The sequence below is a fragment of the Catharus ustulatus genome, chromosome W (genome assembly GCF_009819885.2).
Source record: "Catharus ustulatus isolate bCatUst1 chromosome W, bCatUst1.pri.v2, whole genome shotgun sequence".
In the NCBI taxonomy this organism is placed as follows: Eukaryota; Metazoa; Chordata; class Aves; order Passeriformes; family Turdidae; genus Catharus; species Catharus ustulatus.
In genome coordinates, this window is record NC_046261.2 from 6,526,792 (window position 1) to 6,541,282 (window position 14,491).

General features: G+C 49.4%; 1 protein-coding gene across 3 annotated transcripts; it reads left to right on the forward strand.

Annotated features, from left to right (window-relative positions):
- The first annotated feature begins 1,577 nt into the window (after positions 1 to 1,577).
- Positions 1,578 to 8,601, forward strand: LOC117005039. Of its 3 annotated transcripts, XM_033076265.1 has the most exons (3): positions 1,578 to 5,858; positions 7,738 to 7,995; positions 8,125 to 8,601. In XM_033076265.1, exon 1 carries the CDS (start codon positions 1,920 to 1,922, stop codon positions 2,964 to 2,966), a length of 1,047 nt encoding a protein of 348 aa, XP_032932156.1. In that variant the 5' UTR covers positions 1,578 to 1,919; the 3' UTR covers positions 2,967 to 5,858; positions 7,738 to 7,995; positions 8,125 to 8,601. The 3 variants fall into 3 exon arrangements, with proteins under 3 accessions (XP_032932156.1, XP_032932154.1, XP_032932155.1); XM_033076263.1 differs by having other exon boundaries at positions 7,738 to 8,601; XM_033076264.1 differs by having other exon boundaries at positions 1,578 to 5,276; positions 7,738 to 8,601.
- Positions 8,602 to 14,491: the final 5,890 nt, after the last annotated feature.

Consider the following 14,491-nt stretch of genomic DNA (forward strand, 5'->3'; position numbering starts at 1 on the left):
CAAGATTGTGCTAAATCCCTGGATTCAGAGAAAAAAACAGAGACACAAGGAAAAGAAAAACGGGAACGGGGGTACACATTAGAAAGGGAGTCTATTAGGGGATTCCGGAAGTCTGTACCTCTCAAGTACCTGAGCCAACGGGTAAAGAGAGAGGGAAATGTGGTCAGGAAATTAGGATATAAAGGAGGTTACATCCTCTAACAAATTTGAGAGACCCATGGGAAATGCCCATTACCTCTCCTTTTATTTGAATAAAGTTACAGAACTCCTCTGTCTCCTTTTTGGCCATAAACTGTGGCAGCTGTCTAGGGCCTAGGAAAATTTCCAGCCTTGATTTTCTCAGGTTGTGACAAGTATACAGCTTTATTTCTCTTGGGAACTAAAGCCTTCCAGGTTGTTTTCAATACACAGCTTTGGGTCTGCAGAACCTAGCTCAAGCTTCCCACACAGATAACTGCCGGGAGATAGAGCAGGAAAAAACACAGATTAGACACCTGTTGTTTGTCTTGCAAGTGTACAGTGAATACATGACAGAAGTTGTTTTTCCTTTCTGTCCAATAACTTTCTGTTCTACCTGAGTTTTGCGATCCACACTATAAAATACCTGCGGTTCATTCAATAAACGGCTCTCTTCTCTGAAGAAGTCCTGTGTTGCTGTCATTGCTTTCACTCGCGTGATAGTGACATCTGGTGGTGTCCACTGAGATTGCACCTGCGGGTCACGATCGGATCGTCCCTCGAACTGCACGGAGAACTGAGCGGAGCGCAGCCCGCAGTGCGAAACCCAGCAGACCCGAGTTGAGAGCCCAGGCAGCCACCGAGAGACCGCTCAAGAAACTGCGATTCTCGTCGCTCTCTTCCCCTCTCTGCATCCGAGAAAGGAATTGTTTTCTGTTTCCCTCCCTCCTGGCTTAGTGGCTAGGTGGAAAAATTTTGACTGATGGGAAGTCATTTGACCCGGCAGGAGGATCCTATCCTCTCCATCTGGAAGAGTGTCCTGGAAACCCTGGAAAAACCCATTCCAGACAGCGATTTAATCGCGTTACTGGCTTGGGGCAAACAGGCTGGATTCCCAGACGATCCGAAAGAGGCGTTCTCTCTGGAGACATGGGGCAGTCTGGGAGACTGCCTGTGGGATGTTCTAAGGGAGGGGGACACTTCAGTTTCTCCCCTGGTAGTTACTTGGGGAATCATGAATCGTGTAATGAACACGGGGGTGGAGGATAGTCGGGAGGAAAGCAAGGAGGGGAGTGACATCTCCGGAAAATCTTCAGGTTCAGGGACTTCCCGCACTCTGACTCCCCTCCCAGAACTCCCGCGGGTAAAATACCCCTCACCCAAAGATTACGAAAAGCCCATGTATCCATCCCCGAGGGTTTTCGTTAAGCCTACCTATCCCTTCCCAGCGAAGTTCGAGAGCATGGGCACCCCGGAGGAAGACGAGCCTGCCTGCCCCCCCCGCCGTTAGCCCCGGTGTCACCCTGGGTCCCCCCCTCCCCAGCACCGAGGTCAGGACAGTTCACGGAGAGCCAGCAGTCTGCCGGCACAGCCGTCCCTTCTCCCTCCCTCTACCTGCAGAGACCGTGCAGTCCTCGCCTGTCTCTGCCGAGCTCGTCGGGCGGCTGGCGAGTGCAATGGAAGCCTTGCGTGAAATGCTGGAAGTCTAAGGGGCTCCGCACGCGGCGGCGGCCGTGCCCGCGGCGTCCGTGTCGTGCCAGCCGTCACAGGCAAGCGAGCCGAAATGTCCCGCAGTGTCTGCGAGCAACCGGGATGCGCCGCTGTCAGGCGGCCCAGGCAGCTTGCCGTCCCCTTCCCTCGACTCAAGCGGTCTGAACTCTGCGATAGCCCCCCCGCCGCCGGCGGAGGCGGGTCCCTCACTGTCCGCCGGTCCATCCGCGGGAGTGGGACCCTCTCCGCCCATGGCTCCGCCCGCAGAAGCGGGGTGGCTGACGCTGCCCGTTGCAGGGGCAGGGGCGGTGCCACCCGTCCCCTCAGCGCTGACGTCAGAGCCTGGCCAGCCTCTTGAGGTGGGGTGTCAGGATCCCTCCGTGGTGGTGGTGGGAGGGGTGGCATCGCCTGCTGCGTTGCCCCTGGCGACCTGTCCCACCCACCCGGAATTGCGGGGTCCGTCAGGGATGCCACCGGGTCCCTTGTCGTGTCCGAGGTCGGTCCTTGCCTTGCCGGCGGCAGGGACTTACGCCGCCCCTGTGCCCGTGGCCGAGCCTTTTGCACCTGTGTCTATGGCTGCTGCGTCGTCTTCCCTGGCCTGGGGGCTTCCTTCGTCGCCTCAGCCCTGCGCTGCCGTCGGTGATGGACTGCGAACTCCCCTCCGGAGGCGTGGTTTTCCTTCGGAGAGCCGGCACAGCACTGATCCCGCGGTTTCTTCCCGCAGCAATCTGTGGACTCTTCCCCCGTGGTCTGTGACAGTGCGGCCGAAGAATCGTCGCAGATTTTGGGAAGCTGTGAGACTTCGGGCATTGCAGCAGGGTGATTGGGACCTCCTGGAACAGCTAGGCATGCCTACAGGAGAAGTCCTTCGGGTGGAGGAGGCTGTCCAGGTGGATTCAGCTGAGTTCAGCTCGGTCCCTGAGGGTCCCCTGCCACCAGCTGGTGGTATGGAGCCCCAGGAAGTGGGGGGTCCTCAAGCCTTTCCTGTCTTTAAGGCTGTGCCCGGCTCAGGACAACCCGACAGGCATGACCCTATTGCCTGGCATGTTGTCCAAGATTTACAGGACAAGGTTACACGATATGGGCTTGGGTCTACTCAAGTAATGCAAATTATTAGGGTGTTGACTACAGATCTGCTAGCACCCTATGATGTTAGACATATAGCCCAGGTGTTGTTTCAGCCTGTCCAATTTTGGGTTTTGAGGACAATTGGAGACGCATGGCTGACAAGGCAGCTGCCGAGAACATGGTGTGCCCACAGGAGGACCCCAGACATGATGTGGGGAGTGATGCTCTAATGGGCCAGCCCTGTTTCTCTAGCCCTGATCTTCAAGCTGCCTGGGATCCTTTGATCCTGGAGCAGTGCCAAAAGATAGGGTTTGCAGAGATTGTAAAAACAATAGAGGCTGCAGCCCCAAAGCCAAAATATGTCAAGATCACTCAGGGTCCTAGAGAGCCATATTTACAGTTTGTGGAAAAAGTGGCAGCAGCCTTGGAAAAGCAAGTCGAAGACGATACTCTGAAGCAACTGTTATGTAAACAGCTGGCCAGGGACAATGCTAACATCGATTACTTGAAAATTATACAGTCTCTGCCAGGTGACCCTTCTCTGATATGGTGCAGGTGTGTGCTAATGTGGGAACTATCGACCACGAGATCTCCATATTGGCAGCTGCCATGTGGCACCAGCAGAAGATATCAGGGGGTGGTCAGCAGAAACAAGGGAGGACTAAGGGCAAGTATAAGCAGAAATCACATCAGCAAAAGGCTAGTGTGCCTGCCTTTTTGTATGCTAAGTGCAAAAGGCCAGGTCACTATGCCAATCAATGTAAATCAAAGAAACCTGTGGCTGGCCAGGGAAATGGACAGCCGAGCGCTCTGGGGTACAGTGTGCAGATACAAGCAATGCCTCAGACCCCGGTGCTGACGCAGGGTTCTTCAGCCAGCACTCAGCAAGCACCAGGGGGTCCACCGGTGTGGATGTACACACCGCACCCACAATCGTCCTGGACTCTGCCGGTGTGCATAAGGTTCCTCTGGATGCCTTTGGACCTTTGGGCCAGGGGTTGGGTGCACTGCTCGTGGGATGATCTAGTGCCACTCTTCAGGGAATCTTTGTTCACCCAGGAGTCACTGACGCGGGTTGCACCGGCCAAATACATGCGATGGTTTCTACCCCTTCTCCTCCTGTCACTATTCCCACAGGAACACGCATCACTCAGCTCGTGCCTTTTCGTTCCTGTGTCCCTAGGGCTGATCAGCAAGATCGAAAAGATGGTGGTTTTGGATCTACAGGACTGCCGCAGGTCTATTGGACCATGAACACCTCCGATCAGCGCCCTCAAATGGTGTGCGCCCTGGCACTACCAGGAGCCAACCTGCCTCAGATTCGACTCAGAGGTTTGATCGATACTGGGGCGGATGTGACAGTAATTTCTCTTTCTTCCTGGCCTCCCACATGGCCAATGACCTCGCTTGGCCAGGCCATTGCAGGAGTGGGGGGTACAGCACAGACCTTTGTCAGCCAAGGGCCTGTGCTGATCAGGAATCCTGATGGGCAAACGGCTGCTGTCTGACCCTACATCACTGCAACTCCAATCAACCTCTGGGAGTGGGATGTTCTGGCTGCCTGAGAGGTGCGCATTGGGTCAAATTTGCAATTGAGGTCACTGAAGTGATGGGCAATGGTTATCCTATGATGCCTTTGCGGTGGTTGGCTAATGACCCCGTCTGGCAGAATCAGTGGCCTTTGTCCAAATCCAAATTAATCACCCTTCGCCAATTAGTGCAAGAACAATTGCAGCAGGGACACATTGAGCCATCTAACAGTCCCTGGAATATCCCTGTTTTTGTTATCCGGAAGAAATCAGGGAAAGGGAGGTTGTTACAGGACCTCTGAAAAGTGAATCCTGTCATGGAGAGCATGGGAGTGTTGCAACCTGGCATGCCCTCACCCACCATGCTCCCTGCTGGATGGGACATTTTGGTTATCAATTTGAAGGACTGTTTTTTCACCATCCCCTTTTGTCCAGAAGACAGGCCAAAGTTCGCCTTCACGGTACCTGCAATGAACAATTCTGAGCCAGGACAGAGATATCAATGGAAGGTTTTGCTACACGGTTGTTGTAGCAGCCCGACTATTTGTCAGTGGTATGTGGCTCAGGCCCTGTCTGGAGTTCGCGAACAGTTTCTTGATGCATATTTTTACCACTACATGGATGGTATTTTAGTGCTAGCTTCTACTCAGGATGGGCTGCTGAGGATAGAACCTCAGCTGCTCGCTGCCTTACACTGTTAATGGACTGCAAGTGGCTCGAGAGAAGGTCCAGCGGCAACCACCCTGGAAATATCTAGGGGTCAAAATCTTAGACCAGACGATTCAACATCAAGAGGTGCTATTCACAGATTCTATTAAGACTCTCAATGATACTCAGAAATTGCTGGGTGTTATTGGTTGGTTGTATCCTTACTTAAGACTGACCACAGAGCAGTTGTCCCCACTTTCTGATATCTTAAAAAGAGACACTCGCTTGGATTCACCTCAAACATTGACCCCTGAGGCACGGCAAACGCTGCAGATGGTGCAGTGAACTCTTTCTACTCGTCAGGTATATCGAGTAGACCCTTCCGATGATATCACTGTGTTTATCATTAATCCAGATTTGCATCCTACGGGTATCATTAGCCAATGAAATGATACCTGCTCTGATCCCTTGCACATTCTAAAATAGGTCTTTTTGCCACATCAGCTGAAAAAGACAGTGACAACAGTGTTTGAATTGCTTGCCCGCCTGATTCTCAAATGCCGTGAAAGATGCGTGCAATTGATAGCAGCGGACCCCACAAGGATCATACTTCCTATAGAGCGGGACTTTTTTGAAGGGGCTTTTATTATTTGTGTCCCCTTCCAAAGTGCGCTGCAAGAATTTACGGGACAGATTGTTTATCATCTGCCCAGCCATAAACTATTGCATATGGCAAAGACAATGCAACTGTTGTTGAGACCCAAAAGTAGTCGAGTGCCAGTGCAAGGTCCTACCGTCTTCATAGATGGGTCAGGCAAAACAGGGAAGGCCATTGTTACCTGGAAGGATGAGTCTGGCTGGCAATCCTTGGAGGGCCATGAGATGGGTTCTGCTCAAATAATTGAGCTGAGGGCTGTCACGATGGCGTTCCAACAATTCTCACAGGTACCTTTGAATTTGGTCACTGACTCTGCTTATGTTGCAGACATAACTTGTTGTAACCCACTACCCATGATGTATTAAGAATAATATGTCCCTTAATTCCTGTAAACCCTGCAATATAAACTATCCCTATATACTCTGTATTACCCTATTGGCAAGAAGTCAGTTTTCCCCTCCCCTTTCCTGATCCTAGAAAAGACCCCAAACTTTAAGAAACTTCCTCTTTGTCCCCTGGAAACCATGAAGAAATAAACCAAGGAAACCCCTGGGAGAAAGAGCCTCTTTGTATCTTTTATCCTGTTCATGCTGTCCATCCCAATCTTGCCTTGCTACAGAATTGCCAGAGAACAAAAAAACCACTAATGCAGTAGCAATAACTCAGTGCTTGGATTGCTCACTCCTGAAGGAGGTTGACAATGCAGCCTTGTTCCGGCTACTGAAGGCCTTGTGGTGCGCAATTCAAGACCGAGTTCATCTGTATTATGTCCTGCACATATGGAGTCACACGGATTTGCCAGGTTTTCTAACAGAAGGTAATGCCAGGGCTGATAGGTAGGCCAATCCCACATGGGTGGCGCCTCAGCCTGACAAGCTTGCTCAAGCCCGAGCATCACATGGGTTTTTCCATCAGAACGCACATTCTTTGCAGAAGCAGTTTCATCTGACGGCCACCAAGGCTCGTGACATCGTTGCCTCTTGTGATGACTGTCATGGCCTTGCTGCGTCTTTACTGGCAGGGGTGAACCCCGGGGGTCTAAGGGCCCTGCAACTTTGACAGACAGACATCACTCACATTGCTGAATTCGGCAGGTTTAAGTATGTGCATATGTCTGTCTATACATTTTCCTCCGCCATGTGGGCATCTGCTCACACCGGGGAAAAAGGTCGCGATGTGATTGCCCATTGGAGGATGGCTTTTGCAATCTTGGACATTCCTTCCTCTGTGAAAACTGACAATGGCCCTGCTTACGTCTCTCAGAAGACGAGGCAGTTTTTGTAGGTGTGGAGAGTTGTGGGAACCCAGGATATTCCTCTGGCTTCCCTGGAGCCTGTACAGGGGGGCTCAGAAGCCTTAGCAAGGTGCCAAAAATCCCTGTGAGTTTGATCTAAGTCCCTGGGAGAAATTACCATCTTTATATACAGAATTACAGAGTCACAGAAATAAGTAGAGTGTAAATTGGTGTATTAAAAGGTAGGAAAGTAAGGTTTTAAAGATTGTTTATATTAGGGGGTTTTGGACACAAGATGGAGGATTTGTGGCGTAGTAAGAAATTCTTTCTTCTTCTTCATGGCATCCATCTTCTGGGTCAGGATGCCAACTCAGGATTGGTGAAGGGAAAACTGCTCGGTGTAAAGTGGGTATAAAGTATTGGTGATTAATTGTAAATAAAGTAGACGTAAATTAGGGTATAAAAGATAAGTCCTGCCCCGGAGGGCAGGAGAACAGCCTTGGATGAGTTGCAGAGTGGACTGCTGTAAGGTAGACAGAAAATTCCTTAGATAAGAAAGAATAAGCAACCTTGGAAACCTCAGAACATCAACTTTCGAGTCTTCTTTCGTGCCCTGCTGCACCCTGACTGCAAAACAAGAACTCTCAGACCACCCTTTAATGTGCAGGTGACTGATCTCTGACCATAAAAGAGGTCACCGCCTATCATAGGGAGTCTCACACAAGTTTGGCACTCCACATACTCCAACAGGCCAGGCCATTGTCGAACACACTCATGGTACTCTGAAGCGTGTTCTTGAAAAACAAAAAAGGGCAATGGCTGTGGAGACACCACACAGCCAGTTGGAAAAAACATTGTATACCATCAATCATCTCACTGTGCCACAAGATTCCAATAATCCTGTTATTGTGGATCATTTCATTTCGTTTCAGGCTGCAGATGAGATGCCTGCCTCGGGCGAAGGTCTTCATACAGGACTTGACCACAAATAAGTGAGAGGACTGGCATGACCTTATCATTTGGGGCCGTGGGTACACTTGCATCTTAACCAACACCGGGGTACGCTGGCTACCTGCAAGATGTGTCCACCCTGACCTGTGACATCAGAGACAGAATGTGGCCGATGCAGAGCCTTCAAATGATGATCAACATGCCGATCACCAGCCAGACAAACCCTCTACAAGCAGAGGGTAAACATCAACCTGTTTTCCCTTGGAACTGTTTTAAGTTCTGAGACATTATTAGATAGGTTTTTTTGAAATAAACTGGAAGATAAGTTTGGAGAATGGTTATGGGTTTTTTGTTATTGAATTTTGCAGGGAAGAGACACCAGGCTTGAAATTTCCCATGGCACCTCGGATGTCCTCAGGTCTCAGGATGTGTTTATTCTCTTCTGCAAGGGCCCTGTAGGGGACTACAAATACTTCTCTTTTCTCTCTTCTTTTTTAACTTAAAAAGGGGGACCTGTGGCAGCTGTCTAGGGCCTAAGAAAATTTCCAGCCTTGATTTTCTCAGGTTGTGACAAGTATACAGCTTTAGTTTCTCTTGGGAACTAAAGCCTTCCAGGCTCTTTTTGATACACAGCTTTGGGGCTGCAGAATCTAGCTCAAGCTTCCCATGCAGATAACTCTGCCAGGCAATAGAGCAGGAAAAAACACAGATTAGACACCTGTTGTTTGTCTTGCAAGTGTACAGTGAATACGTGACAGAATTTGTTTTTCCTTTCTGTCCAATAACTTTCTGTTCTACCTGAGCTTTGCGATCCACACTATAAAATACCTGCAGTTCATTCAATAAACGGCTCCCTTCTCTGAAGAAGTCCTGTGTTGGTGTCATTGCTTTCCCTTGCGTGATAGCGACAATAAACCTCTGGTGTTTGTGGTTTAATTTTCCTGACAATTTGGGGTCTCTTGTCCAGAATATTTCCACCATCCTGGGGCAGTGGGCAGCGAGCGGAGCTGAAGGAGTGCCTCACCCAGTTTCAGTGATTAGCTCCCCTCGGTGGTAGCCAACACCATGCGATAGATGGAGTTCCCACAACTGTTCAGGAGACAGATAAGTGGCAGACCAGGGGGTTCCATGAAGAACCTACAAGGAAGGACCACTGAAAATCTCACTGGTGAGTGCAACGGGATCTTCGGGGAGTGAACCTTGGAGGGTATCCATGCAGGGTAACTCAGGTAAAACAGGGCACCCATGGAGGGTAGCAAAACTAAAGTCGGGAAAAGGCCCTGGCAAAAGGGATGACAATCCCAAAATATCTTTCAAGAATCCCTTGGAAGAATATGGAGCTGGTTTACACATTCTCCTAGAGGTAATTAAAGACATGGATGCCCAAAGGGGGCAATAAGGGAAAGTCAGGAAAAGGTCTTGACAATCCATGCCCAGAGGGGCAATAAGCAGAGTCGATAAGGGGTCTTGACAACAGGAGATGGACAAATAGTATTGTTATGTTGAGAAAAGATTAGTTGAAGTGGAATGTAAAGAGATATGGTTGAGGCAACGAGTGGCAGGATTGGGCGCAGAGGTGCGGAACTGGGAGCACAGGCGGGAGGCTTTTGGGGGTTATGGGGAAGACGGGGCTCAGTGCTGGGCAGTGCCTAACCCTACCACCCCCAGACAGGGGTGACAGTGGCCCCCTGACCCCCATGAGGCTGCGGGAGTCCCCAACCGTGCCTGCTGGGAGTGCTGGCAGGAGGGGGACGAGCTGTTGGGAAACTGGGGCAGGACAGAGACTGGCTCTGGTATACGGTATATGATAAAGGGAGTGAATATGAGGAGGAGTGTTGTAACCCACTACCCAAGATGTATTAAGAATGGTATGTCCCTTAATTCCTGTGACCCCTGTAAATCTATGGACTATCCCTGTATGCCCCTCTGCTACCCTTTTGGCAGGAAGCTACGTTTCCTCTCCCCCTCTTTTCCTGACCCTACAAAAGAAGAAATAAACCAAGGAAACCCCTGTGAGAAAGAGCCTCTTTGTATCTTTTATCCTGTTCATGCTATTAATCCCAGGCTTGCCTTGCTACAGAATTGCCAAGCCTTGGATGTGGTAGCAATTGGAGGTCCAACGTGGGGCTTTTTCATTAGAGAGCCCTCAAGAGTGACTGGAGTCCTATTACAAGGATTCACTAAGTCCACGGACGGGTCAATTACCCTGAAGGCAAAAAAACCTGCTTTTACATTAGTTTCAGATTGCAGGGAGGAAATCGGGAACTCGTTCAGCCCAAGGCGAGCGATTTCTGAACGGGGACCGAAATTCATAGTTTTCACAGCCCCAGGCACTCGCTGGAGAACGGTAAGTAACTCCACGCAGATCTCTCTGTGGAGGAGGGTTACGGATGTTTGTGTAACTGCGGGGTGCCGAGGGGGAGCTCAGATTGCACACACGGCCGGCCAGGGGCTCGGACGGTGCACAGAGCTCCAGCAGAGATACGCAGTCACAGGGCGTGTGGGGGATGGCCCGAAGCTGGTCTGCCGTGCGAGAGGTTCAGAATGCTAGGACCGGTCTCAGAGGTGGCAACAACCCCCCTGCGGCCAGCGTGGTCTCCAGCGGGGGAAGGGAAAGGCAGTGAACGCCGGCAACCCTCTCCCTCCTCCCTGCAACAAGCGGAAAAAATAAACAACAGCATTTTTCTGTGTTTAACTGTGGATTATGGGTAGATATTAGAGTAGATTGCTTTAAAAAATGGACACACAGCAATCTTCTCTTCAAAAGAGCATGATTTCCCAGATTAGGGAAATCTTAAATTCTGGAGATGTTATAATCTCTAAAAGAAGATTAGTACATTTTGCTAGCTGGTTGACTGTGGAAAAATCAAATCTTAATTTGGAAGATATAAATTCGGTTCTATTTTGGAATGAAATTGGAGATTTATTAAGATTAAAAGTAGAAAATGGAGATGAAAATGTCTCTGTATTCCTCCCAATATTTTTACAAATTAGGAAACTTTAACTTCAAACAGAAAACAACAGACAACAACAGCAAAACACATCGGATCTCTTTTCCCTTTCTTTAAAATCTACTAACCTGGGGCTGGAGGGGACTCAGGGGTCACTCAGGGATCCCCAGGGCACCCTGCATGGCCGCAGTTCCTCTGGGTCCCAGAGTCCTCCCTAGTATCCAGGATCTGAGGATTTTTCAAAAATGGTGAGCAGTTCTTCCTTGTATCCTACTCTCCCTATTGTATTCACTTCAGAGCAGAGTTCAGACTCCCCTTCCACTCAGGGCACTGGCCACGTGGCTTATCCTGAGGGGCCCGGGGGCAAGATCCAAAATAGCCCCGACCACATGGCTTGTCCTTGGGGGTCTGCAGATAATAGCAGTCACATGTTATCTCCTCTATTCCAAAATCACTTTTTCCCTCTGGTCCCAGGCAACAAACTATTTCTGCCCTCAGCCGCCCTGCCCCCACCCTGCAACCCTGTCCCTATGTGCTGTCCTGGGGTGACGTTATGGTGGCTTGTATCCCCAATCGTGTGTCCTGTTTAAGCAAAAGTTTGTTTAGTCTACTTATCAGTTGGCTCCCCTCCCCCCATGTCTGTGCTTGGGGGCTTGCTGCTGCTGCCGCTGCTGCTGCCAGCCTCTTCCGCTTGCTTTGCTTGCTTTTGCTAGCTTTAGTTTGTTTTTGCTTATTAGTTAGGCAGTCCAATCTCTTTCTGTGGACTGTTCTTTGTTCTTTTCCCCTTTTCCCTTCTGTATACTCTTTGAACCTGTTTGGACCGGACTTGGATCACCGAGGGACACCGGGACCCTGCAAAGCTGAGACCTGCAGCAATCATCCCAGCCCAGAGACTGACACTACCCACAGGAGAGATTTTCCTGAGTTTGTCACCCTCCTACACTGGTGAAAAAGTTTTTTTTTTGTCATCCGGGGTTGTTAATTTTCCTCTCTTGTGTTGGGAGTGTTTTGTTTAATTAATAAACAGGTTTTTTCCACATTTATTCCTCTGAGGAAATTCTTCCCGAACCCGGTGGTGGGGGAGGAGTCTTGGGGGGTTGGTTTGTTTGGTTTTTTTTTAAATTTGCCCTAAACTAGGACAAATTTTTGGCGCCCAATTGTAGGGCGAAAGAAAGTGGAAAAAACTTTGTTCTAATAATGTTGTTTGAATTTATAATGTCTCTGGGGGTGGAGGCCTGCATGTATTTTTGCTCTTTAGGGTTTTTTGAGGTCTTAATACCTCTATGGTCCTTGGGCTTATTTTCTCATCCAGAAATAGCTCCGCTGTTTTCCCTAATACGCAGTTTCTGTAGCAGAGGGGCAATGACCAGAATATCCATCGGGCTGGGCTTAGTTGTAATGGTTTGTAGGAGGATTATAAAGATGCTGGAGTCTGTTCCAGGAATGTATGGTTCATGGTTATGGTTATGTTCCCAGTTTGTTAGAGGAGAAGCAGGGGATGAGGCTTTTCAGCCTTTGTTTTCCTTCCTCTCCCCTGAATTTTTTACATCCCTATTAGAGTATGTTCCGTTTCCCCTGAATGCTAAAGAGACCATCTTTCTGCTGTTCAATCTAGTAACCTTGCTTTATACAGTCTGTAGCTTCTATAGGATAAGAGCTGAGATTTCTAGAGGGGCTGATGGGACTCCTGATTTAGGACTAGAGCAAAGTGTGAGGAATCCTGAGTGGTGTGGGAAATGGGAACATACAGGCCAAATCTTAAAGGAATTTTCTGATCCTATAGTCTGGGACTTTCTCCCTGAACAAATTCAGAACCCAGATGAGGTGGCAAAATACCTTAAAGAGAAATGCCATGATAACTCCAAGGAGGAAAAGATCATTGCAGTGAGCTGGTCCCTGGCATATGCTTATCGCACTCTGCTAGATACTATAGGGCAGCAGGCAGAGGAAAGGGGACAGGGAGATAAATCAGCCACTATCCCAGTCACTCAGGCTGCAACCAACACCCCAGGCTCAAGGCCAGCAGCTAAACCAGACAGTAAGCCTCAACCAATGGCTGTTGCTACTAGCACGAGAAGTGGGAAATCCACAGACAAGACCAATTGACCAGTGGATGATGATGATGATGAGGATGCAGGAGAAGGACCCTCAGTGCCTCCTGACATAAAACCAGGAGTCAAAGCAACTGGTACAAGATCAGAGGCCAATATTGAGTCCTTTTCCCAAAAGGACCTCCGTGGTCTAAGAAATGATTACACTCGACGACCTGATGAGTCTATAATTAGTTGGTTGGTCCGTCTTTGGGATGCTGCAGGCGAGGCTACAATTCTGGACGGCACTGAAGCGAGGCATTTGGGATCCCTGTCACATGATCCTGTCATCGACCAAGGAATGATGAGGGGGACTAACCCTCATAGCCTCTGGACACGGGTCCTGGACAGTGTAGCACAAAGATACTTGTGTGCAGATGATCTCTATATGCAGCAGACACAGTGGAAGACTATAGAACAAGGGATCCAACGCCTGAGAGAAATGGCAGTGGCAGAAATTATCTTCTCAGATGACATAACAACTAGGAATCCAGACTTGGTACCATGTACATCTGTGATGTGGCGAAAACTTGTATGACTTTGGCCACATGAATATGCTTCTGCTTTGGCAATAATGAAGAGGGATGAGAGGGATGAGATCGTGCTCGATATGGCAAAGAAGCTCCGAGCATATGCAGATGCTGTACATGGTCCAACACATGCCAGAATCGCAGCTGTGGAAACACGTCTGCAGAAATTAGAAGACAAGATAGAGGAGAATCATAAGAGACTCAGGGATGAGATTAAGGAGGACCTTCTCCAAATCTCGGCTGCACCAATTAGAGGCCCTGGTATCCAACGCAGACGTTCCCCCGATGGGGAGAGAAGGTACACCCCACGGGCTGAGCTGTGGTTCTTCCTGCGTGATTGTGGAGAAAACATGAGGAGATGGGATGGAAAATCTACTGCTGCTCTGGCACAATGGGTGCATGAATTGAAGGAAGGCAAGACTCAAAGAGGAAATTCCACCAAAAGGAGAGCAGCTCCAGTTGCCCGTAGCCAAATTGCCAAGTATGATGATGATGACATGTCCGATCCCCTTGAAGGAACCTCCAAGACATGTGCCCAAGGGAAGAAGGATAAACAGGCTTAGCGGGGCCCTTCCTCTAGCCAGGGTGAGGCGAGGGAAAATCGTGTTTTCTGGACTGTGTGGATTCGTTGGCCTGGCACATCGGAACCACAAAAGTATAAAGCTTTGGTTGATACTGGTGCACAATGTACATTAGTCCCATCAAGATATGTGGGGGCAGAAACTGTCTCTATTGCTGGCATGACAGGTGGATCACAGGACTTTACCTTGGTGGAAGCTGAAGTGAGTCTGACTGGAAAGGAATGGAAAAAACACCCTATTGTGACTGGCCTAGAGGCCCCATGCATTTTAGGCATAGATTACCTCCCAAGGGGGTATTTTAAAGACCCAAAAGGATTCAGGTGGGCATTTGGGATAGCAGCTGTGGTAACAGAGGGCATCCAGCAATTGAACACCTTACCTGGACTGTCTGAGAACCCAACTACAGTAGGACTTCTGAAGGGAGAAGAGCAAAAGGTACCAATTGCCACTTCAACAGTGCATCACCGACAATATAGAACAACTCGAGATGCTGTAGTTCCCATCCATAAGATGATCTGAGAGCTGGAGAACCAAGGGGTGGTCAGCAAAACCCACTCACCTTTCAACAGCCCCATCTGGCCTG